Below are 27,794 nucleotides of genomic sequence, written 5' to 3'. Positions count from 1 at the left end.
TGTGTTAGGGCATACCATCTCTCTAGCAGCGCAGTTGGCGGCTGCTGTATGGTCGATGGTGCATGTCGATATGCTGCAACAGATCTCTCCAACGCATTTCACATGTGCTCGATGGGATTAAAATCGAAGGAAAGGATGGGCTAGTACATTCGCCAAATATCCTCAAGATCCGACACCTGAGCTGTTCGATTCGATTGTGCGCTGACTATCCTTAGAAAACAAGCCAGGAGCAAATCCACCACTGAAAAGATGCATATGAGGAAAGAGTAGAGAAACACAATAACATTGACCGGTGAGTGTGCCATGTTCAAAGATTTGTAGGTCAGAACACCCATGCAGCATCATGTTTCCCCACGTCATAAAACCTGAATCTCCAAAACGATCATGTTGGACAGCATTTCTGTGTGCGTTAAGTACCCTCATATTGTGACAATTGGGAACATGCATACTTGTCATCCAAACACTCTTTAGTTAAGCAGTCTGTGAATTCCTAAATCATCTACAAATTTAATCACATGTTAGCCCTGCTACACTCTACACTCATAACAAGTAAAGTTTTGTTATTTGCTATCAATCTTTGGATTACAACAGCAGTACACTATTACAATTAAATTTTGGTGATTTCATTTAAAACTCATTGGCATGTATTGATACATGTGAAACATGTAAATGAACTGAGTTTGCATTTACATTATACATATTTTTTTTTGTTTTTCTTAACTAATATTCGTCTCTCGTTTCATCTAACATAATACTAAGATTAAGTTGTAAATGGGCAAAGCCGGGAATTCAATTAATAACTGAGATCAACTAGGATGAGTGTTATTCTTGTTTGAACAGAACTATGGCAGACGAGGAAGGAGCAGCACCAGAAGCGCCCCCACAGGGTGAAGCTGCACCATCTCCCAGCAAAATGGCACCACCACCATCTGCTAGCCAGGCTGCGGTACCGCCATCTGCTAGCAAAGCAGCTGTGCCACCCTCTGCTAGCCAAGCGGCAGTACCACCATCTGCTAGTAAAGCTGTGGTACAACCATCTGCTAGTCAGGCAGTAGCACCATCTCCAAGCAAAGCGGAAGCAGAAACAGGACCGAAACCTAGTAGAGTAGAGGCTGCACCAACACCTAGCAAAGCAGAAGCTGCACCGACTCCCAGCAAAGTAGAAGCTGCGCCGACTCCCAGCAAAGTAGAAGCTGCGCCGACTCCCAGCAAAGTAGAGGCTGCACCGACTCCCAGCAAAGCAGAGGCAGCTGTTAAACCCAGCAAAGTGGTGAGTTACTTCTATACCTACCAGCACTGCCACCTGCCACCATCATATCCAGGCATTCTGAAGAAAACTACTAGTTTATGTTTAGCAGCTGTTACCCATAGCTGTACTTGCATATAAATAGTTTTGCTAGGATATGTGATGCTAAGTAAGTTACAGTATGTGTAATAACATCAGCTGTCCTCACATGTCTGCCTGTTCAGGTAAGCACAGCTCATGATAGGAGCCATAATCTCCCCCCTCCCAAGCTGTCCCAGTGCATGATGTGTCGGTATGTACAGCACCACTGCCGAGTGGTGCAGCAGAGGGGTATTGGTAGGGGTGTGCATGTATGCATTCTGCTATTGGAGTAGCTATGCATTATACAGTGTGTACATTATACAACACATAGTGTCCAAGTATGGATTAAACACAATGAAGATAGTAAAAGCTTTGTATTCATTATTTTGAATGGTATCACATAACATGCATCAACCAGTGAAATCATTTTCACAAATGAAAAAGATCGAAAGTTAATGAGCCAAGAGCTTCATCAAAGAGTAAATATTTTCCCCTAATTCATGTAAAATTGTTCAAATCAGTAATTGTCTTGTACAGTAGCTTTCTCAAGTAGCCTATGTCGTTCTTTATAGTTCAAGCTATCTCCATCGATATCAGTTCAGCATGTTAGTCTTGAAAACGTAAGAAACAGAGTTACCATCACATTTATAATATTAGTTTGAATTTATTTATTTTTATTAGATTGTGTTTTTACACATGCACTGCTCCCTAAAAATAAGGACAGCACGTGTTACATAGTTATTATTATTATTGCTACAATTCACAGCACATTAAAAAAATTACTCCTTTTATAAGTAGCTAATCCAAAACTGTATTTCACTACTTCACTATTTAAAAATAAGAAAAAAGAATCAATGAAAATAAACTGATCTAGAGGAGGAAGGAAGATGAGAAGAAGAGTGTTAATTGAGAAAATCAAGGTATTGACTACGTACAAACAAATGTTAAGAGTAATTGGTAGAGGTAATGGCAAACAAAGCAAAGGAAATTAGTGAGGCACTGCAAGGAGTAGGTAGTGATTCTTCATGATTTTGTTTTTGTTTTAACTGCATATAATAAAGGCAATCCACCAATTTTCATCCACAACACCACATCTATCGCACTGCAGCACCCTAGGCACTCACTATCAAACTCAGAAAACATGGCCTCTTTCATTCTGATACTGGTCTTCATGTTTTTGCCACGAAAGTCATCGTCCATAGCATACGACCGTGATCCACCTCATTGTCCAACACTGCAGTCCCTCTTTTCCCCAGAGGGCACATCAATCTGAAACCATTTGTTCTCACAACTAGTATGTGTTCCTGAAAAATCGTCCCAACAATTTCACATGTGACAGCAAACCCATGACACAACTAGATGTTTTTGTTGATATCCAGAAAGGGCATTGTAGTTTGGTCTATTTGACACACTAAATCCAACTTAATCATCACAGTAGTCCCCAACAGCATCATCATCACAACTGTCCCCACTTTACTTTACTTATTTTGTTTTGTATGTAACCAATATCAACACTATAAATGCTTTTCAATGATTTTGGCAGAAGCGCTGGAAACACAGATTTTTGTAACACGTAGTGAGTACACTTAGTTGAGCTTGGTCACTCTAGTACACTGGAATGAAAGAAAATGCTATCCTGTGATGTGATGTCTTTTTTATGAACGTTGGGCTTTAAAAACACTTCAAAGTGCATTCAGGCTTGTAACTCGTTTTGGCAGAGTACTACAAACTTTATCCTCAGAGTTGTAGAATCTTCTGTTGGCAAATAAAGCAAATCTTTTAGGGCATGGAGGAAGAAGGCGATAAAGTAGTCATCAGTAGATCACGAGGAGTCAATAGTGCAAAAACCAGATGTAAAGTTACAGAAACGACAAGAAGTCACTGCATTCTGCATGACCTATACTACAACTATCTATTATATGGGTAATTGAGAAGTTGTAAGTTCTACAAACTCAAACAGTAGCAAATACATATTTTTTGCCCAAAACGAACAAAATACACGATCAAGATCTCTAATACTTACGATCCACACTGGAATTGCAAATCAGCATCGCTAAATGCCACAAGTGTTTGGTATCTCTCATTATAATCCACCACTGACGTTTCTGACCACTAAAGTTAAAGTGTACCAGAGGACACCTCCAGAAAATATATATAATACGCATACTGTAATGGGATACGTAGTATGTCCCATCCTGTATTGCACAAGGATTCACTGAAGAGCTGTTTCATTCAGGTATTTTACTTTCCAAACACCCACAACATCTATGAAACAAAAATATTGTGTAGTCAATGTGTTACATCATGCATTTATAATCTGATGTTGTGGACAGATACAGCATTGTATTCACATATTGCACTTCAAAAATCGTGTTTCATCCTTTGTATTGAGGTGAAGTTGCATCTCTTAGAGATTATAACGCTTTACAGTCTTTCACTTCAACATTTTTGAAAACTGTAGATGCTAAGTCAAAGATTTATCACGTTTTACTTCAATAAAAGGTACAGTATTACTTTTAGGAAATTTAACGTAGTTTTGATTAGTTTTGATATTTTTCTGCGCACTACATCTTTAGCATCTGAAATATTACACAAGAAATTCAGTGCATCATTACTTATTGACAAATCCTTCTGCTCTATTACTTTCTTCTGTATAAATTGATCAGTTTCTCACAAAGTTAGATAACTAACTAAGGTTCTCTAAATTGCCTTAGTTTGAGATAAATGGCAAGCATAGGGCTACCGATTTGGAAATAGCTGAAACAACTTATGGAAAAAGTTTACATGAAATTTACAGTACAGATGCAAAATTAATGTAGCCAATAGGTAAGTTAAAAATGTGAATAAGTATGTGTTACAGATGTTAAATAATAAATCTGTCTACATAGATGTAAGGGACTGAAGGATAATAGGAACAGGATGTCTATGTCTGAAACTAAATTGCCACAGAATAATAAGTAATTTTTGTTTCATTATTTTATTTCTACAAGCTTCTTACCTATGGATTCGACCATGCACATGTGTGCCACATATTTTGTTTGCACAGTCTCCTCTTCCCCACTCAATGTGTCTTTCTCCTCCTCCATTGCTGTAGGTCCATCTCCTCCCCCCTCTTTCTCCCCATATCCTCTTCCCATCACTCTATCCGTTTTCCTCTTCCATCTTTCTGTCCATTTCCTCTATCTTTCTCTCTGTCCATTTCTTCTTCCCTTCTCTCTTCCTATCTCCTCCTCCCCCCCTCTTTCTATCTCCTCCTCCCTATCTCTCTGTCCACCTCCTTTTCCCCATGTCACTTCCCATCTCATGCTTCCCCCTCTCTTTGTTCATCTCCTCATCTCTGTTCATCTCCTTTCATAAATCCCCATTGCAATGAGAGCTAGGTGATGCTTATCCCCACAGTACTTCAGATGAGACAGTGTTATTATACATAAGTCTGGTTGAAATCAATCTAAGGAATTAGGATGCCATTAGTACACACACACACACACACACACACACACACACAAACACACACACACATATATATATATATATATATATATATATATATATATATATATATATCCTGAATATTTGTTCAGGGTTATTCAGGATTTTATATTTTAGAGTTTTAAGATTCATCACACATTTCTAATTATTAAATAGGTACTATATCACATTTTTTAAAATTTTTTAGCTCTTTTCTACTATTCTTTGAAAACAATATGTGAAATATTCACACATTTGTAGTTTCTAATTCTTCTTTTATGCTTTCATGCAGGGCAATTTCATCTCAGTTAACACACGTCAAGGGTGAATATCTCACATCATTATTTCAAAGTTTTTCTAATGCAAATAAATGTTGAATTACCACAAGACACCTTCCAAAACCTAAAATATTTTGACTTTCTGATGATTTGTTGAAACATCATAGACCTCTCTACATGAGGGAATTTATGTAAATGTCCTAACAAATGGGAACATCAAAGAAATTGTAATAAAAAACTACTATTGGCAGAAATCTGGAATTATTTTTACTAAGAACCTCATTTACAATATTATCACACATGGTTTACGCACTTCTGAGTTTTTATTCATCTTTAATTTAGAATAATAAACTATGAAAATTTGTAACTTTTAGCGAAATTCAAAATTAGATTTTGAAATTATGAATTGTCACAGGATGTTAAATGTCTTGAGAAATGATAAAGAAGAAAGACTGATAACGGTCAGCTGTGGCAAAATGCCTGAAATTCTTAAACTATCAAAATATTTCTACATAAAAATGAGTGAATCTGAAAATTTTTAATTCTGTATAAATTATTTTCTCTATAATCATCATTCTGAATATTCTCAAATTTGCATGGTATATTTGTTGGTCATTGAAGTTGTGGAAAGTGCAATCAGAGTGGGCAGTATCGTGCAGAGCAAAATTTCGGAAATTCGTATGTTAGACCTAGCTACTTTCAAGGTCAAAATTTCCTGAACACTTTAAAATTTAAATTAATTGCTGATGTTGAGTAAATGTAATGCAAAACTGGTATGTCTTAGTCAGAACCATTATTTCATAGCATGGTAAGTCTTAGTTTTGTTCAAACATTTTATTAAAAAATTAGGTACAGAAAATAGCTTCGTCTATACCTTTTCCTGTTTCTGATATTAATCACAAAGTTTTATTGTATTTTATCATGATTTTACGTTCTTTATAACATTCCATGAATTAAAATTGCCTACACTGTAACAGTCAACACTGCACTGCTGAGAAAAGATCATCTGTCTTTTTTTTCATCTGCTTCTAATTGAAAATGGATAACCAAGCTGAATTTGCAGATGGACAAGGATGATCCAACAGTAGTAGTACTTGGAAAATGGGAACTGCACATTGATCTGTTAATGATGGCCATTTGAAAGAATTTAACAGATCATGTGGTGTCATAAAGGAAACAGCTAATCTTGCAGCTCATGAGAGATGCTAATTATTTGTCCCACCAGCTGCTGATCGTCATACACATAATAAATGAAGCTGCTGAGAACAGAGTCTTCTAAAGTATACTGAGCTCTCTGTGTTTCACACACAGTATTAGCCTGCATTTCATGATGAACTGTTCTTACAATGTATATGCCACTCTGGGATGCAAGCCAGTAGTGACTTTACTGAATTCCTTCCACTGGCTTCATAACAGACCACTCTTGTCCCTTTTTTAAGCGGAATTCACCTAATGTACTTTCGTTCAAAAGTAAGATTTTCATGTTTTGTAGTAATTTTGTTATGGTCTGTACAAATCCAGTAGCATCTCTTATAGTGTCAATGGCTTCATGCTGGAGATTAAATCTTCTTGCAAGATGTTTACAGAGATCTCATACCCTACCACATGCAGTTTATCCATGACCTGTTGCTGAAAATATCAATTTTGTCTTAATCCGTCACAGTGTTTCCCAACCTCATAAAGCTGAAAGCGATTTTTAAAATGAGGTCCACCACCATCAGCCACATACATATTTGAGAACTGTAAGGGCTCTAGGTACTATGACATCAGCTATTGTGATGACATCATACCATGCATGTGCACTGTTGTGGATAAGATCATCACTAACAATAGCAAAACAATGTGATGTTACAAAGGAGTGAGCAACACATGTGAACATTGACACTTGCAATGTGTGCCAGTGGTAAATTTTAACTTAGTTCTGCAAAGCAACGGATCAGATCTGAGCAAAGACGAAATGAAGAACTAATGTGTCAGTATTCTGGAATGTGGCTGATTTTACTTTTGATAAAGCCTATCTCTTAATCCTGCTGATACAGTGATGAGCTACTCCTTTCATAATCCAAAGCCTAAACTCTGTAACAAACTTCCCTAGCTCCACTGTTTTCTTCACTAACTCTCCTCTATCCCACAATGCATAGGTTACATCACTGTCAGTATCCTGAAGGTGTAGAGGTCATCTCTTCAGCACCAGGGCACAATGCAAACTCCTCCAAACAGCATTTATCTTGTGGCTCTTGATGTACACAAAAGAATTAGGCTGATCTCTGTGTACTTTTTTCCTGTAACACTACTGGTGGTGAAACAAATAAGTTACAAATTAGTGCAGTAAATGCATATACATGGCATTTTCTCATTTTGGTTATAAGGTGTAGAATTTTATGAGACTAGTTTTTAAATCTGGTCTCTCCTTCTTCATTAGGTGATATGCTTCTCTTATTGATCTTTGTCACACATCTTTTAGCCTTTTTTACTTTTTCACCATTTTCGCTATAAGCTACATGGACATTTTACATTAGAAATTCAATGATGCAAAATATACAGGGTGTAGAAAAATTTCTAATACTTTACACAGAAAAATACTGCCCACTTTGATTGCAGCAACTACTAACACATTAACCAAACAGCATATTGTGAAATTTTCATAAATTTTGTGGTGAGTGGTTTCGAGCAAATACTTCATAAAAAATTATAAAATGCGATTTTTTAAGTTTTTAGTAATAAGTATTAACAGAATACAGTTAGCTGGAGAGTAGAAGATATTATTTATAATTGTATTAGTTGATCTGGTAATATAACAAGTAAGTTATTATTTTGTGACATTCCAAATTTAAAAAAACTTAAACAGTAAAATAAAATTTTTGTAGTCTTGTCTTAAATTTGTAAGTTAAAAGAAAGTGCATCAGTGTATGTATTTGAACATTTAAAGAGGGAACTTTAAAGCTAAACATCTGATGGGTTTCCAGCACTTTTAGTTTGTTAGTTACATGTTTTTACTTCTCTACTATTTTAAGAGTTATTTACAAAATATACATTTTTCAAAGGACTACACCATTTACAAAAACCAAGATAAAATGAAAATACCTTCTTTCTTGACTCATATGATCTAAACATCTAACATATATTTTTCCAGAGGAATTCATAATTATAAGTCGACATGTGGTGTATGATTTGAAATGAAATTGCCCTCAACTAGATGTTTTGAACATTTTTGAAAATAAGTAACTTTATTAATTTTTATATGTGTTTTGATGTTTTTGTTTTTAATGAATTTTTCGTTCAGGTTTTTGAAATTTTTATTATGAATATTATTTAATTTTTCATAAAGTACTCATTACTTAGTGTTATGTTAGGATGCAAGAATGTGTAAAGTAAACTTTTAGCCCTGTTTTATATTTATTCTATTGTAATCTGCAGCATTCATGTGTACAGCATGTTTCAGCAAAAACAGTAAATGCTTTAGAAGGTGATAGTTGAGGAAAACTTTCCAGACAACATTTAATCTGTTTTTATTGGTTATAGAGATTCAGCCACTTATACATATAAGTTTTCAAATTGCATGTGGGTATTCCAGTTGCTATGGAGGTGGTTGCCAACTACATTTTTTTGTTTTGTATTTCTGTATGTGAAGCCATCCATGACTGAGTATAGGTAACTGAATGTTTCAGCTGTGACTCTGAAATCCTCACCAATCCATCTGTAATTGTGTTCATGTTCTGTAATGAAAAGGCTGTTGCTGCTACTTGTAGAGAACTTGGTAGATGATTTCACAACTGCAGGGTAGCCAACTGAAGAGTTTTTCTCATGTTCTCGCTAAACTGTGTGAGATTGGTGTAATGCCCAACAATCATATCTCATGTTAAAATGCCAATGAGCAATGTGGATCAAATAGAAGACATTATTCAATAGGTAGAACATAGTCCTCCTCTAAGTACATGAAGGATTTCTATATGTGTTAGTGTTTCATTTACAAGAATATGAGGGATGTTACATTCACACAGTCACTATTCTTACTGTATGCAGCTGATTCAACACCTTTGAGAAGAAGGTGAAGCTAGATGGCTTGTTGCAAATAGCTGACTGATTCTGTTAATACTGTTTACTTAAGATTCACTTCACTTGTGACAGTATCAATAACAACCATAAGTGACATCAGTGGTCTGATTAAATCCCATATGCTTCTGTGGAGACACATTTTTAAGAACGATTCTCTGTAAATATGTGACTTAGTTTGATATGCAATACGTTCATCAGATCTGTTGTGTTACCACATTGTTTCAAAGGGCATCATTGTCTAACCTTTTTGAAAACTACATTCCATCAGTTCGTCAAACTTACTTTAACTTCAAGCCCCTGTGTATTCTTCCAGCATGATGGGACCCTTGTATCTTCTAGGTGTCAGGTGACATATTTACTGGAAGACAAATCAGCAGAAATAGTCACTTTTCTTGGCCACCATGGTCTGTGGACATTATACATTTAGATTTTTGCCTTTTGAGGGTGGCTGAAAGGTGAAATCTATGAAGAAAAAGTAGATGAAAATGACAAACTGATAGTTTGGTTATGATCACTAAGACGACCTTATAAGAGCTACACATGGTGTTCTCGAGATATTTAAAAAGTGCATAGAATTCAGAGATGGAATTTGTGAAAATTGGCTTTGAATTTAACCATTTGTCTTTGCTTAGCACCTTCGGAGAGTATCAGTCTGGGTTACATTCCAATAGCTGTATCTCTGTAACGAATAAAAATTGGAAAATTGCTATACTGAGTGTTTTATTTGAATCCACATGCTGAGGCCTAATGCAGACCATCATCCATTTTGAGACTGAATTATGTATGCATGCTCCTGACATCTGTTGATCTTATGATGAACTGGACTTATTTGTACCTGTAGCATTGCACTGAACATAAGAACCTACAGAAAAAATTGGTTCACTAATTTCTCAGATATTCATTTCCAAGAGTCCCCAAAGCATAATTTTGTTACTCAGTGCTGCTTAATTGTTATCTATAGTTAACAACATAATTTAGTATCTACATTATGTATGTAGTAGTAATACTTTGTAACTGGAGATGTATATGTACTTTTATATGAACCTGAACTCCACAGATGTGCTAGATGAAAATCATAATAGTGAGTACCATGAAGTGCTGAAATAGTTTTATATGAACCTGAGCTCCACAGATGTGCTTAATGAAAATCATAGTAGCGAGAGCCATGAAGTGCTGAAATAGGTCATATCGTGTATGTGGTAATTTTAATACCTCTTTTTATGTTGTGACTCTCGTTTTACATTAATTACAAGCTTAACAAGTGACAAGACACTATTGTCACCAGCCTGTATACAGAAATTTTCTGAATAAAATTTAATAATAAGTATAATCTTAAATATTAGTTAATATTAAACAAAGTGGTTACATTACTTTTTATAGGAAGTGTAGGATATTGAGATTTCATTAAAAATATTCAGACGCATATGACTGCTGTTTTGACTAAAAATTTGATCTTCAGAAATAATTTTTTTACTTAGGACTTCATTTCTGTGCTTAAACTACTTACTGTTCCTCCTAAAACACTGTATATATTCATCAGAATACTGAGTCAACATCTTCATTCAAATATATTTTAGCACATGCTATGTTGAAATTGATTTTAAACATTGGTTAAAATCAGTTTATCCAAAAAAAAATTTATTAATTGGATAATTATTTTGCATATTTCTACTTATGTATGACAGTATTTTGTATATATTAAATCATTTATCCTTTGACATTTAGTTTCATTCATCTTGCTCTTACAAGTAATCCAGGAGGTATGTTCACAGTAGCAGCTGACATTGTTAAAGTTTTTAATTTGGTAGCATTTAAAAAATCTGAATGATTAATGACCAGCTGTTACCTGCATTATGAAGGACAGAAGGAAAAAGACTTTTATTTATAATTATGCGAAGGAAAAGGGAAAAATTTTATTCTCTATATATCACAATTATTTTGTATTATAACAAATTAATAGAACAGCTCAGTAAATTATAAGAAAATTATCATTTTACATCTGCATCTAGATGTATATTCCACAAGTAATCTTAAAGTGTTTGACAGGGGGTTCTCTGAGCACCACTTCCCTACCCCTTTTCCAGCATCAGTTGTGGGTGGTCTCTGGTAAGAACAGTTGTTGGACCGTCTCTGCATGAACTCCAGTATCTATGAATTATCTAAACTTCCCACAAGATATAAGTGGGAACAAGCAGTACAATGGGTGACTCTCCTGAGAATGTAACCTCTGCGTATTTTAACAGCAAACCACACAATGATGCACAAAGCCTCTGTTGTAAGGTCTGTGACTTGAGTTGCGTGAGCATCATCATGATCTTTCTTGGCTACTAAATGAACTTTTGACAAAACATTCTGCTCTTCTTTGGATCTTCTCTATTCCCTCCATATGCATATCCTAAGATCTATAATGGGTACAACTGCTCCCAGTGACTGTTCTGTAATATTGTGTAATTACACAATAATGGTTCTTTCTGTCTGTTCATGAACAATATGTTAGCTTTGTTATTGTTGGGGATCAACAGCCAATCCCTGCATCAGGTGCCAATCCTCTACGGATATTCCTGCATTTTACTACAATGTTCTGTCGTTGGAACTTCTGTGTACACAACAGAGTCATCCACGAACATCATGGAGCTTCTAACGTTATCCACTACGAGATTTATACGGGGTGAGCCACTAACTATTGCCAACTAGAATAACTCTGACAGTATGATAGGAGCTGAAACGTTTCTGGGACAAAACTTGCATGGGACATTGGGGGCCATAATATGACGTCGGTTTTTTGTTGTTAGGTGGGGTCATGTCAGCGATATGAAGGTCAACTTTTTTTTAAATTGGGGACGAATCCAATGATGTATAACAGTAAGGTCTTTGAAGGTCAACCATTTATGGAAGGTGTTCGTTGTGATGACCACTGGTATCAATGCAGTGCTGCAATCTTCTTATCATGGACAAAGTGGTATTCCTTATTACATTTGCACTTATCAAAACAATTGCTCTGACAGTTCTCTCTCCCATATATTCAAGTGTAGTTGGAACATCTTTATAAACAATGTTTTTAACGAATTCCCACAAGAAAAAAATCCAGAGGTGTCAAGTCTGGCGAACGAGCAGGCCACGACACATCTCCTCCGTGTCCAATCCAACTATTTGGGAGTTGTCTCTGCAACTCATTTCTAGGCATCAGCGAAAAATATGCCGGACACCCATTGTCTTGATACCACATTCTGTTCCTTACTCCTAAAGGTATTTCTTCCAATAACAGACTTAATGTTTCTTGCAGGAATGTAGTGTACTTCCTACCATTAAGGTTTCCTTCAATGAAATAGGGACCTATAATTCTGTCCTTCAGAATCCCACACCATACGTTCACCGACCATGGTTCTGGTGTGCAACTTGCCACAGCCAACATATAATGGGTGGTATGCAAATTAACATTTCCGTGGTTTGTGAATGTAGCCTCTTCAGTAAATAAAATCAAATTAATAAATGTGTCATCTCACTGAAACTGAAGTTGAGCCCATCGGCTGAATTCAATCCGTACCAGTCAATTCTTGGTGGAGACTTATGTGGTAAGGATGATATTTATGGCGATGCAGAACACGAACAACACTACTCTGGCTCATGCCAGATTCCATTGCAGTATGACACGAACTAACACAAGGATCTCAAATTACAGTGGCAAGAGTACCAATTTCTGTTTCCTCGTTAGTAACTTTCCTTTGCCAGATATGTTTCCAATGCCTTAAAGATCTCAGTTTATCATATACATATTTAAATGTACGACGTGAAGGGTGAGTACATTAAGGATATATTTGAGCGTATAAATCTCTAGCTCTCACTGAATTTCGTTGGCATTCTCCATAAATGAGAAGCATATCAACTTGTTCATCGAAGGAATACATTCACATTCGCTCGATTCGATGATACTAGTCTTACCGTTCCTACTAGTGTTTTATTGCGAAACCGTCGAATGATGTTTACATGTCAATGGCACGTTAGATGGATACACTGTATTTGGCGAATCTTTACTGCTTGCGCGATATACGAGAAAGAATTGTCAGAGCATGTGCTTTGATAAGTGCTGAAGTGATAAGGAATACCACTCAATCTATGATAAGACCTTCTGTAAATGGATGTTCATGCCACCTTTTTGATCTTCGTTAACCATCAAAGACCTTACTGTTATACAGCAATGGATTCGTCTCGATAGCCGCTATCAGAAAATAAGTACCAAACTATTGCACACCACTTAAAAAAAAAGTTGTCCTTCATATCTCTGACACGACCCCACCTAACAACAAAAAACCAACATCATATTATGGCCCCCGTTGTTCCCTGCAATATTTGTCCCACAAATTCTTCAGCTACTGTCATACTTTCAGAGTTCTTCTAGGTGGCAATAGTTAGTGACTCACCCTGTGTATGTAATGTAAGGTAATGTAATATACAACAGTTTTTCTTGGTACATCTGAAGTAACATTTAAGTCTGAAGATTTCCCTCCATTACCCATATTATAATCAAAAATTGCTAAGTTTAAAATAGATATGAGATTACAGTAACAAAAAGGTTTATTATTGCTATTATTACTTTTGTTAATCCAACCATAATCAGAGGATTCTATGTCTTACTTGCTATGGCCTCACCAGATGCTGGGCATCAAATGTCAAATCTGCAGTTCTGATACTAGTATCACTCTTCCGATTTTAGAAAATGCAAGGAGGTAGTAGAATTTATACGATAATTAGTATGGTTAAGGACATGGGCTTGTAGTTACTTAATGAAATATCCACTCAGACAGTGCAACAAACTCTGTGGCACTACCAACAGTGAGCATGGCGACAACTGTTGAAGGAGAAACGCCTACCAGCGCATGTCACAGTTAGATAGTAGGAGGATTGTGCCTTCTTAAGGTTGTGTTTTATCATTCCACAATATTTCTCCTCACAGTGGTCGGGATCCTATGACTGTCATGCAGAAATGGAATCGATGGATTCAGCAAGGGCATACTCAGCACCTTATAGCATATCACCAGCCCCATTCAAGTCACGCTTCGGAGACAGACATGTTATTCACTCAACTGCACTGAGTCGTACATTCATGACACATATACTAAGTCAGACAAGTATCTACACAGACAGTGCAACGACATCAGGAGCATCACAGGCTGTCAGTTCTAAGACCCAGTTCCGCACGTGGCATCACAATGGAAGCTACAGTGAGTCTGAACTTTTCCAGATTTCATACATCACTGTCAAGTGGACCCAGCAATTGACCTGATGGTAAACAATGCAATCACCTCTGGTTCACATACTTGGTAACTTGGACATTTCTGATGTGTTAAGGACTATCCTCGATGTTTCTGTTACCCTATCATTCACCAAGATAACGCAGTGCCACCCATCCTTTCTTCATCTACACTGATAGACAGTGTGTCCAGTTGTTGCTTTGTCACAACGTTCTCCAGATTTCTCCCTCACTGAAAACAGCCAGTTGCCAGCCACTATGACTGATAAACTCCAACGTAGAGGTAGCAGCATGGAATGATGTAACTCTAAATGTCAGCCAAACTCAGTTCGACTTTATGAACAGCCTCATTAGAGCCATTACAGCTGCCAGAGGTAGCAGGACTGTGCATTCAACTTCACATCCTGTATACCTTCAAAGCACGTACAGATCTACTCACGTAGTCTGCCTGTTGTTGAGGTTTTCTATTTGAAAACTGGTTTGCTGAAACTCTCCATGCTAGTCTATCCTGTGCAAGCATGTGCGCCACTGCATAACCACTGCACTACACATGCATTTGTATCTGATTATTGTAATCAAGCCTTGGTCTCTCTCTACAGTGTTTATCCCCCTGCATTTCCTTCCATTACCAAATTGACAATTCCTTGACACTTCAAGGTGTGTTCTATCAACTGTTCCATCTTTTAATCAAGTTGTGATATAAATTTCTTTTCACCCCAGACCACTTCCGTTCCTTCATATTTCTATTATATCCACCTGTCTAATTTTCAGCATTCCTCTGTAGCACCACATTGCAAAAGCTTGTATTCCCTTTTTGTCTAAACTGTGTACTATTCAAGATTCACTACCTCACAAGGCTGCATTCTAGACAAATACTTAAACTGATAGTAGATCCAAAAAAATTGCTCTTTCAAGGACATGATAATTTTTGTATAACCAGTTATGCTGCTATGAGTTACTACTTTGTTTTATATGAACTATAGGACTATTCCAGCTATACAGGTATCATAAAATTATGTTTTCAAGTCCTGACTTCCATGAAAGCTCGTTGTTGCTGTTGCTACTTATTTGTTTACTTATTACAATCTTTTGTTGTCACTTTAGTAATAATCAGTTGTGTGTTACAGTATGTTCTGACACTTCATTAATAATGTTCAGTGTAAACTTAATTTAAACTTTTTAAAAATTTAAAACTAAAGGTTCATCAGGATTTAGGCCAGGAATAAGAATCTTCTCAACAACAGACATCACAGGTTTTCCCTTACTTGTCCTTTGGTACAGCCAACCAAATCGCAGGTTAACATGACATTCGATTAATTACATGGTGTCCCAAAACAATGTATACACTCTTTGAAACTGAACATATCTTGAATGAAAGTAGTTATAAATACAATTTTAGTGACGTTAGGTGCTTCATGGTCTGACTTAAGGTGGTAAATATTCAAACTAGTATCTGTCCATCACAATACACCGTCGACAATGACGCACGACTGAGCGATATGCCAACTTTATTGCTTCCAAAGGAATAGCATCACAGGCTTTCTCAATTTGCTCTCTAAGATCATTCAGTCTGTGTGGTCTCGCAGCGTAAACTGTGTTCTTGAGAGTACCCCACATAAAGAAGTCTAGAGGAGTTAAATCTGGAGATCGAGCGGAATACTCCACTCTCTCGTCGTCCTACCCATCTGGCAGCGAGTGTACGATTAAGAAATGCCCTCACATCCAGGAGAAAATAAGGTGGCGCCCCATCCTGTTGAAAGCAATTATCTTCATTTCCAAACACAACGCTAAGACCAGGTGTTATCATATCCAACATTTCCAAGTACGAGTCGCCCGTGACAGTGTCGTCAAAGACGTACGACCAGATTAACACTCTAGAAGACAGACCACACCAGATTGTTACTCCTGGTAGGGCAACATGCCTTTGCTCAGTTACGTATGGATTCTCCCTGGCCCATTACACGCAATTATGGCAATTAATTGTTCCATCAAGTTTAAACGTAACTTCATCTGACCAAACAATTCCATCTTGAAAACGTTACTCTTCTTCACATCTGTTAACGAACCACTCACAAAATTCGCTTCACCTATCAGGATCATCCTCGTGAAGAGCATGGGGAAGTCTTGGAATGTAAGGCTTAAAGTTCTGAGACCGCAAAATTCTATGAACACTGCTTCTGCAAATCGCAGTCTGTCGAGAGCATTGGCTCACAGATTTCTTCGGGGATCGTGTGTATGCCTGGATTAGTGCATCAACACTCTCATTGTCTGTTGAACTTCTCTTTCATCCGCTATGTCCCTTCTTCATATCGTTCACCGTTCCTTCGTCTTGAAACTTATCTCTGATTCTTGTAATTGTTACTCTTGTCGGTGGTGGTGTTACAATTTCAACTCTCCAATGTCGGCGTACAGCGCTTACATGTTTTCCAGTAACACTTTACCACCCATTTCCGTTGTTCATACGATAACGCCATGTTTGTTGACAATCCTGAAACAAATAAAGCATTGATATGTTTTTCAACGCCTTCTATATTATTACCCATAAGAATTGTATTTCTGTCTCCTTTACTTAAAGAGATATTGTTTCAAAGAGTGTGTACATTATTTTGGGACATCCTGTATAAAAGATGTAAACAAGTGTGTCTGCCATCTAGCCCAGCGTATGGTTCAGCGTTTCATATATCAATGAAACAGGCTTATGTAGTATAATAACGTAAAGTAAGACCATTCCTTAAGTAAGTAATATGTATGGAGACTGCACATTGTAAAAATCTTGTTATGTTATAAGATAAAACCCGTGAAATTTGTGCGAGAAATACATACTACCGTCTGACTGTAGGCGTAGGCCCAAAACTAATTAGGACGATCTGAAACATTGTTTCAAAAAGTGTGACTCCTTGTAGTTTTTGTTCGCTGATATTTACGAAAACTGCCATGATGTTTTGAAACTGTGACAGATAGAATCATATTTTCATTAGATCTCATCCATTTCTCTTTCACGCATCGTCTTTTGTAATTGGTCCCCACTAAACAAAGTAAAACTACGTATACGACAGCTACCAGAGGCTATTAATTTTTTCGTTCAGGGGGGCCATTTTGATCCCACGAGTGGCGTGTGGAATAAAAAGTCAGTATGTTGACTCGATAACATTTCTTTATTTTTTCCGCGACATACGTGATTGAGGCAGCAGAATCATTCTAGAATCCGTTTTGAAATACTTGTTGATTCCCATGACCTGCTTTTCGATCCTTGTAAGGCTCATCTTCAGATGGAGAACGTGGAGGTTACATCTTTATTCTGTAGTGTGATAAGAAAGAGATCGATAAAAAAACTAAAATACCTCCATGAGTGATATTACATGGCGAACTGTTTCTAAAACGGTATTCTTTTATTTAGTGAAACATGATGGGAGGCATTTCATTTAGTATCCACATCGCAGCTTCCGTTTTAAGAAAATATTGGCCACAGTTTCATCACCCTTCACTATACAGAGTTTCGCTATTAATCCGTCTGCATCAAGCATCGGCTGTACAAAAGATCTTACATAGTGAATTCACTGTGTAAAATTAAACATCAGATGGAATTAACTATCATTGCTTAAAATCCTCAAATGGAAAGCTTAAAAGCATAATATTCAAATTTTCAAGAAGTCAACAACTACCTACATTCCCAACCATAATTCTTTACGTCACCTAGGCAGCATCAGAAGGTATTCTTCAGAGCTATGATTAATAGTGAACTTAGCATCCCAATGAATCTACTGCGCCCAATAATGGATACAACCATTTGATAACTAATAAACTAATTCGTACAACAAAATGTAACCAAACGATTGGTGAACAATTGGGTACCCAGGAAGTAGGAAACCTCATTTGTAACCCTGCCTTTCCTATGGAAGGTCTCTTACTAAGCAGTCAATCGCTTTAAGATTATAAGAATAAGCATTTGGACCAGCAATAACATACAGAATACAATCAATCACAATACACAAATTATTGTGCAACAATTTGAAAACTCAAGTGTAACCAGCCCACTGGTAACTCATGTCCAAGTTTCAGCGTTTGACAAACTGGTAGAAACTTGATAAAAAGATTCCAAAAGTACATGAATGATCATCGAAAGCACCCAAATTACAACGCAATAATATGGGACAACGATAATAGGTGCGTCTGAGCCGGGAGCTTCATTTGCCGGGAGCCCCACTGTCTGACGCAAATCTTTTTAGTGACACTATTTCAAAGACTGACGCGCCGGTGAGGATGAAATAATGATGAAGGGAACACAACACCAAGTCCGCAAACGGAAAAAATCTCCAATCCGTTCTAGAATCGAATGAGGGCCCCTTGCAAGGCGTTCTGCCACACTGACCACTCATTTATGGGGATGGACAGTGATATAAGAAGACGATGTGTAGCAAATCAGTTATAACTCGTATGCAAGCTTCTATAGTGAACAAAGTCGTAGAAGCTCCATGACAAGATTCAAAGAGCACATGGATCCACTTCAGCCACACAACCTGAACAAACCCAACTTTGCCACATGTCTTGCATAACACAGACATTCTGTAAATTGCATAGAAGAGAACCTTCAGGTACTTCGTTTTGCTACCAAAAGCGTCAGAACTGACCTTGTTGAACAAATTGAAATCTTAACAACACATATATAACACCAGGCTACCTTCTCTCAGAGACCAGAGTGAAATGGGAAACAAATTTTCGCTAGTGAACTACAAGATTTATTGACTTACATTTGTAACGCCATTCAGTGACCTATCAGAGAATAATTCTTGTGCTATGTAGCCAAATAACTAATTACTCTAGTGTTAATTTAAAAACAAAGCCGATGGCATCACAGTTATGCTAAAATAATTACATAAAAGTCGAGCATTAAATTTAATGCTCTCATACATACTATCATGGTAGCTGAAATAACCCGAATCTGTGTTTATCATAATCCAGTGACTCTCAAGAAAAAAAACGCCAGCACATTTCCCGATACACACACACAGGGATATATATATATATATGATATCGCCATTGGGGAAGACAATAAGCATGAAGGGAAGCAAGTAGCTCGCAGCCGTCAGCATGTGTATATATATATATATATATATATGTGACGATGATGAAGTCCTATAATCCGTGACAGCGTGTAGGGGAACAATGCAGGAGACCCGCACCAACGTACTAGACAAGATCCTAGTGGAGGTGGTTTGCCATTACCTTCCTCCGACTGTAATGTGGTGGCCGTATCTATGAGCCAGAAACTTGCTACAGTGATTTGAGGAACGTTATAGTGAACTCAAGTTCATGTCTCGGCGATCAAATTTGCCTGATGTAAATCCTATGGAACCTGTCTGGGTCGCTATGGAGCGCCGGCACCGTGTACTTACGTGAATTACATGACCTGTTTGTAGACATGTAATACCACATACCTCCATAAGCCCAGCAACAAACTGATGGATTCCTGACACGCAGAATCAGCGATATATTTCATTCCAGAGAGGGACAAACAAGCTATTAAGCAGGTGGTCATAAAGTTTTGACTCATCAGTGTATATATGCAATTTTTCTGAACATGTGATTACTGTGACATTAGTTTTCATACCTCATGTTAAAACCAACTTAGATCGGTGAATTTACCCACAAATTGAAACTCCCTGGCAGGTTAAAACTGTGTGCCAGACCGAGACTCGAATTCGGGACCTTTGCCTTTGGTGGGCAAGTGCTCTACCATCTGAGCTACCCAAGCACGACTCACGCCCCCTCCTCGCAGCTTTACTTCTGCCAGTACCTCGTGCCCTACCTGCTAAACTTTACAGAAGCTCTCCTGCGAACCTTGCAAAACTAGCACTCCTGAAAGAAAGGATATTGTGGAGACATGGCTTAGTCACAACCTGGTGAATGTTACCAGAATGAGATTTTCACTCTGCAGCGGAGTGTGGCCTGATATGAAACTTTGATGACAGGCCGTGAGTCGTGCTTGGGTAGCTCAGTTGGTAGAGCACTTGCCCGCGAAAGGCAAAGGTCCCAAGTTCGAGTCTCGGTCCGCCATACACTTTTTATCTGCCAGGAAGTTTCATATCAGCGCACACTCCGCTGCAGAGTGAAAATCTCATTCTGTACCCACACATTTATTGTGTTATGTGCACAACATTCAAAGAATTATTTCTGAGCAAAGTATGTTATATCTTTGAGTGAAGATCTTTCTCATAAATATTAGTTGTGTGGCCCATACTGGATGCTGCCATATCTATAGTGACAATCAGTGTTCACATTTATGGCGAAAAGTGTTTAATTTGTGGCCAATAGATATTAAAAAGGAGCCGGCCAGTGTGGCCGAGTGGTTCTAGCGCTTCAGTCTGGAACCGCGCAATCGCCAGAATCGCAGGTTCGAATCCCGCCTCGGGCATGGATGTGTGTGATGTCCTTAGGTTAGTTAGGTTTTAGTAGTTCTAAGTTCTAGGGGACTGATGACCTCAGATGTTAAGCCCCATAGTGCTCAGAGCTATTTGACGCATTTTTTTATTATTATTATTAAAAGGGAAACTGCTTTGTGCATCCTAACTACAGTGCCACCCATACTACTAGAGTAAGTAAAAAATGGTTCAAATGGCTCTGAGCACTATGCGACTTAACTTCTGAGGTCATCAGTCGCCTAGAACGTAGAACTAATTAAACCTAACTAACCTAAGGACATCACACACATCTATGCCCGAGGCAGGATTCGAACCTGCGACCGTAGTGGTCGCTCGGTTTCGAGACTGTAGCGCCTAGAACCACACGGCCGAGTAAGTAAAATAGTCCTTTTTGGCACAACTTGGTATATAACTATCATTCACGGCGGTACGTTAAAACTTTATATTTATCTTCTTGGCATACAGTCACTACCGAGCAACAGTACATGGAAATAAAGATGAATCTGAAAAGGATGGAAATATGGTAAAAGGGATTAAATATTTCGCAAAGTGAATTGTTACAGCTTTCTTTGTTCGTATTCAGTACAGAGTTACAGATTCTATAACTTCAATAATGCATAAGCTCGTTCTGTTACTCAGTAATGGATAAAACTGAAGGACGAAAGTAGCTTTCACATGACGTGTTACACCCAAATAACATTAGCTTAATGAAACGTGGACTATAGATAGAAACAACTCCTACAGTATAGTACATATTAGATGAACAGAAACGACACTTTCATTCAAAGACAATAATTACACTTACCACGATTTATGACGGCGTCCTGGACATTACACCGTGTATGATCATCACGGACGGCGTTGCACGTTCTGCAGCGCGCATCTTTGCTGGCCACATGGTTGACACGAGGTTCTTGTGACAGGGCTTTCCAGTACTCCACCAGAGCGTTTGACAACTGCTGGATGGTTCTGGTGCATGTGAACATGCCAGAATACTTCTCACCGACGCATCCCAGACGCGCTCGATGGGATTTGTGTCGGTGGAACGAGCTGGCCAGTCCATTCGAGGGATATCCATTCATTCCATGAGCTGCTCCACCTGTGCTGTTCGATGCGGTCGCTCGTTGTCATCCTTAAAGTAAAGTGACGGCCGAATGCACCCCTTAAAAGACGTACATGGGGAAGGAGTAAAGTATCACAATAACGGTGGCCGGTGAGTGTATCGTATTGTAAGATTATGTTAGTAAACACTTACAACTCATGCCTCGCCGTACCAATGTGAGCATGTGGGGTTGCTAATCTGTCATTCTGCGCAACGGATTAATCTGAGATGTACCCTTTAACCTGTGGCTCCTGCAAGATGCAATTTCCACCCCCACACTACTACAGATGTCAGGCAGACGCTCCTAACGTTCTAAAGAGAAATGCCTGAAAAACTTTCAGCAATAAATATCTTCCGGAGTCGTCTGCTGTAAGGAAATGACACAAAAATTCACAAAATTTCTTATGTAATTATTGGGAGACTTGGGTACTGGAGTAGTGCTAGTTAGTGTAAGAAAAACATGAAACTAACGAAAATAATTTATTTTGCAAAAATTCAGAGAAAATCACAATGTCAGTTTTAGTTATGAACCGAACACGTTATTTCCGGGTTCTTTTCGGAATGTGTAGCTATCTCTTAAGGATAGGATTCGCTAATGCAATTTCTATACAAAGTTTAAGATTGTTATTGACTTGGCAGAATGTCTGAGAGCTGCGCCTACTCAACTCGAATAATTATCCGTTAGAATGTTGCTAGGTATGGTCGAGGCTGTCACGTGTGAAATGCAGTGAAGTATACTGTTGTGGAGGAAATATGGGGCTCGCAATAGCTGTAGCACACAATACCGTACGTTGCGATGACTGCTGTCTGCGCCGCTCGTTGCTGACAAATAAGATAACTCTTGTTCTATCTAGATTGACCTTCGCCAATCAAACTCTTCCTACGCCTTGATGAAGTCAAGGACTCCTATTCGCCCCTAGTCTAACTACTGGCCTGGTACGCTGGTCGGATAACCAGTCCACTGCGATGCCACTTAAAATTCGCTCGCAGGCGTTTAACTATAACTCTGTCCATTCACACCGCACAATAAGTGTGTCGGCCAACACAGTGAACAACGCTTAATCGCAAGGACTCAATATAGAGTCGCACTTCGATTCGCTCTCGACAGAGGTGCTCTCCCAGTGAAGTACTGAGGAGAGACTTGTTCCTCGCTCCAAGAGCGACAACGGAACGGCGCCTCTCCACGCCAGACGTGAAGGAGTATATCTTTCGGTCTCTTCCATTACTCCTTCAGCTAAAGGCGTCAGAAATATCGTCTGCCAATCAGCATTGCTCTTCTAAAACGGGAGAATGACGTTTCGTTTAAGGCGACCAACCCGGAAACCTGTAACATTGGCGTTTGGCGTTTTGCTGTCTTCCTGTGAAAATCTCTGAAACTGCGTGCTATGTGTAAAGAATGCGTAGGCGGGCCGCTCCCACACAATGTAGCGGAATTTGCTTTTAAGACGAACTCGGGGTCGTCCTTTCACTCGGGCAAACCCTGTCTGCTCTACGGGCGGTCACCGGCCGACGTAGATGGGTTGGCACTGGCCTCCTGGCGTGCGGTTGCCTCTCTCGTACTAAAAGCTCCTGTGACCGTCGTATCAGGAATGTATGTGTGTACGCCAGTCTCGAGTATTTCAACCACGGTGCGCTTACTTGTTATTTGCATATCGTTTACATGAATTCATACAACGTTGACTTTATCTTATCTAGTTTGGGTTCGAATGAAGCGTCTTGATGTGCGGAATATGATTGTGAGGGCGGAATATGTAAGCAATGAAGGTCAGGAGACACCATAACACCTGGGGAACCTCAACGATCATGTTCAACAGTGTCCCTGGGAGCATTACATGTTCGCACCCCTCGCGATATGAGGATAAATCTAGCATTGTCGAATATGATCGTTTTGGTGGTCCAGGTGCTATGCTGTGAGGAGACAAATAGTGTTCCATGGCTGTATTAATCTCCAAATCTACTATACTTACTGGTCAACGTTATTTCGTCATTGTATTTCATCCCCATGTGCTTCTTTTCAGGACTGTATTCACTCCTGAGATCTTTCTTCTGGATGACAGTGTGCATAGAATCACATCGAACAGTGCAGGTGGAGGAGGTGTTGGACGACAAAATATTCGGCGAATGGACTGGTTTGCTGCCGACTCCCCCCCCCCCCCCCCCCACTCCCTCCCCCCCTGCTCCACCATCCCCGTGACTTTCATTTCACAGACCACGTGTGAGTGACCTCTGGAGACGTATTATTGCACATGGTCACACGCGCCAACGACCATCCAGTGGGTTTTTAATCGCTAGTGGAGGACTGGAATTCCCGATCACAAGGACTCTGTACCAATCATAGCGTGGGAGCACGTTGCAGAGCGCGTCATTGTCCGTGGTGACAACAAACGCTATTCTAAACATTCCCCGCCTTCTGTAGTGTCCAGGGCATCATCATAAGTTGCAGTCACTTCAGTGGAATAATTGTCTCTGAATAAAACAGTAATTTCTGTTCGTCTCGTTGCGTATTTGTTTCAGTTACCTTCGATCCTATACTGTAGGAGTTCTGTCTAACAAGGGAACCTCCCCATCGCACCCCACTCAGATTTAGTTATATGTTGGCACAGTGGATAGGCCTTGAAAAACTGAACACAGGTTATTCGAGAAAACAGGAAGAAGTTGTCCACACAACTTCTTCCTGCAAAATAAGCAAAATATACAAACTGAGTAGTCCATGCGAAAGACAAGCAACATCAAGTACGATCTGAGCTCAGGAGCGCCGTGGCTCCGTGGTTAGCGTGAGCAGCTACGGAACGAGAGGTTCTTGATTCAGGTCTTCCCTCGACTGAAAAGTTTAATTTTTTATTTTCAGACAGTTATTATGCGAAGCTGCACACGTATACAGAGCAGTCTTGTTTACGTGATCGTGTGTCAATTGTCAAAGTTCAGGCATTCACACATAATCAACTTCGCTCTCCAAAATTCCAGGACATGTTCAGATTTGCTTGGACATATGCAGGATTTGACGGTCTACACACGGAAAAATTTGAAAACGTTAAAGCCGGCCTGTGTGGCCGTGCGGTTCTAGGCGCTTCAGTCTGGAACCGCGTGGCCGCTACGGTCGCAGGTTCGAATCCTGCCTCGGGCATGGATGTGTGTGAAGTCCTTAGGTTAGTTAGGTTTAAGTGTTCTAAGTTCTAGGGAACTGATGACCTAAGAAGTTAAGTCCCATAGTGCTCAGAGCCATTTGAATCATTTTTTTGAAAACGTTAAAAACATATGTTTTGACAGAGCACAGGGAAAACTGTGCGACTGTGAAAACTGTTGCATTCATTTGTTGCAGTTTATGTGACAAACTCTTATATTTTCATCACTTTCTTGGAAGTTATTATCACATCCACAAGAAAACCAAAATCGGGCAAGGTAGAAGAATATTTTACCCATTCGCCAAGTGTACAAGTTAGGTGGGTCGACAACATATTCCTGTCATGTGACGCGCATGCCGTCACCAGTGTCGTATAGAATATATCAGACGTGGTTTCCTGTGGAGGAATCGGTTGACCTATGACCTTGCGATCAAATGTTTTCGGTTCCCATTGGAGAGGCACGTCCTTTCGTCTCTTAATCGCACGGTTTTGCGGTGCGGTCGCAAAACACAGACATGAACAGAGACGCCAATGAACGAACGGACAGATCATAACTTTGCGAAAATAAAGGAAGTTAACTTTTCACTCGAGGGAAGACTTGAATCAAGGACCTCTCGTTCCGCAGCTGCTCACGCTAACCACGGAACCAGGGCGCTCCTGAACTCACATTATCCTTGATGTTGCCTGTCTTGCGCATAGACTACTCAGTTTGTGTATTTTGCTTTTTTTTTTTTTTTTTTACAACTTCTTCCTGTTTTCTCGATTGATCTGTGTTCAGTTTTTCAAGGCCTATCCACTGTGCCAACTTATAACTAAATCTGAAGGGGGTGCGATGGGGAGGTTTCCTTGTAAGTATGGTCCAAGTTCCATCGTTCTATGTTACTTCGTCGTCCTTAACTTTTGTATTGTGGTGTTCAGTACGTTAAGAATACTACAAACTTTTTAACCGGTATATATGTGTACGATCGTCTTAAGTTATGGACAGTGGCTGTGGCACCCTCGTTTTTGAACGGTGCATCAATTCCCTTTTCAGGAAGCCGGAGAGGGAGAGACACCAACAACGGAAAAGGAGCCGCAGCGGAAATCTCGCAGCAAGATGTCCGTGACGGCGGGCTCCCGCATTTCAGTACTAGCTGGCCAGAGACCGGTGAGGGTGAAAGCAGGCACTATTGCTACCATCTTCTGGTATCAGGGTAACGGGTAGTGCAGCTTGCTAGTTACGAAAGATTCACAAAAGGCAACTTTTCTTATTTCTTTTCAACTCAGGCGCAAATGCTTTGCGTGAATATTAGGGTGGCGTAGAAATAATGAAACATGGTGTAGCTCAAATGTTCTGACTCAGCATGCTGATAATTTTGAGCAGAATTATTAATTTATGCTACTGCAACAATACTCGGTTCACTTCACAGAAAATAGTTACAGTCCCCACTCAGAAACTTACACAAAATAAAGAAAACATAATTGGACTGTAAAATAAACGCAGTATTTACATTTTATTTGTTGATCCTACTGATAAAAATCAACAAAAATGCGTGACATGTTTGAATATTTTTCAACTTATTTGCCACTTTTTGAAATATTAAAGTAAACTGTTCCGCTCTTTCGCAGTATGTCGGTAGATAAATTAGCATCAAAACTGCTAGCTGTCTGTCGCAGGTAGTTCCACAGTATCCCGTAGGCCTACCGAAAAACACTGAAAATTTAAATTATAGGTAACCTGAGAAAACCGCGTACTAGAGTTCAGGTAGCTCATATAGCATCGCAACAGTCCAGCATCTTGGCGTTATTCATTCTAAAGTACTGCTATTCCTGTTTTCTTTCAACTGCTCTCTCCATACATGCTGTTTCTTTTATATGTGAAGAGTAAGTCTCTACAGCGGCAACGCATTCTTGTCCACAGTGATGAGTGCAGGTCTCTCCACATTCTGTCGCAAATCCTTCCTTAACTCTATTCGCCTGCTTGTTACTGCGCCACTGAAACATCCTACAAAATCCAGTTCTTCAAATTTTAGCCTACTTTTTCCTACGAAAACAGATTTTCCTACTGGTCCCTAAAATTATGTGACTAAAAATTTTGTCCTTGTTAACGTGCCACTATGGAGATATTTTGCTACATGTATCTTGTTACTTAGATCCTGAAAGGCAAGTTTAAAGATTGTCATCACTGTTTGTGAATGAAAGCTGCAACTTTGATAAGTACCTTGTAAAACATGTATCTGGTTTCGAAATCTTTCGATCACAGTGTGCACTATATATTAATGACTGTTGAGAAGAGAAAAGAAAACTGACCGTATAGCTTTTCTCTGTATAGCAAAGCCATAAAACCTCTGGAGCAAATTTCTCTCTCTGACTGTGAGATGTACACGTTCTGTAAATGGCTTGCCATTTAACACTTTCTCTCCCTTCATGTCCAACTTGGGTTATTGTAACTTTGCTCTCATTTTTTCTGTGCATGCCCACAACGTTCTAAGTCTGTAAGAATTTCACATCTGTACTGCTGCAAACAGTAGTTCCATCAGACTCCAAATGTTTCAGCAGACTGTTATATCTCTACTGCTGAAAGAAACGGTGTTCTTCAAACAAAACTAGGAGGAGGGTGATGTGGCCTTTGATAAATCCATCTTTTAAGTAATCGCTGAAATGACCGAAAAGTAAACATTTCTCGGTGCAGAATTAAATGGCACATTAGACATTAGACACCCTTCCCCCACAGTGTACGTTCATGCTGCAGCCCCGCTGTTGCCAGTCACTGGTTGCGCTGTCCTATCGCTTCT

The 27,794-nt window shown here is 39.0% G+C and overlaps 1 protein-coding gene across 1 annotated transcript; it reads left to right on the top strand.

The window, feature by feature from the left end:
- Positions 1-844: 844 nt before the first annotated feature.
- LOC124803314 (skin secretory protein xP2-like) lies at positions 845-26,224 on the top strand. Its single transcript, XM_047264498.1, has 2 exons — positions 845-1,270; positions 26,054-26,224. The coding sequence occupies exons 1-2, from the start codon at positions 845-847 to the stop codon at positions 26,222-26,224; spliced, it is 597 nt and encodes a 198-aa protein (XP_047120454.1).
- The last annotated feature ends 1,570 nt before the right edge of the window (positions 26,225-27,794 follow it).

The sequence above is a fragment of the Schistocerca piceifrons genome, chromosome 6 (assembly GCF_021461385.2).
Source record: "Schistocerca piceifrons isolate TAMUIC-IGC-003096 chromosome 6, iqSchPice1.1, whole genome shotgun sequence".
NCBI classification, from domain to species: Eukaryota; Metazoa; Arthropoda; class Insecta; order Orthoptera; family Acrididae; genus Schistocerca; species Schistocerca piceifrons.
Note: the sequence above shows the minus strand (reverse complement) of the source record. Positions and strands in the feature narration are given on the sequence as shown.

Excerpts from the sequence above, each read along its gene's own strand:
- LOC124803314 (XM_047264498.1), top strand. The coding sequence starts at position 845 with ATGGCAGACGAGGAAGGAGCAGCACCAGAAGCGCCCCCACAGGGTGAA. Across the intron at positions 1,271-26,053 it reads CTGTTAAACCCAGCAAAGTG|GAAGCCGGAGAGGGAGAGAC; the intron begins GTGAGTTACTTC and ends TTCCCTTTTCAG.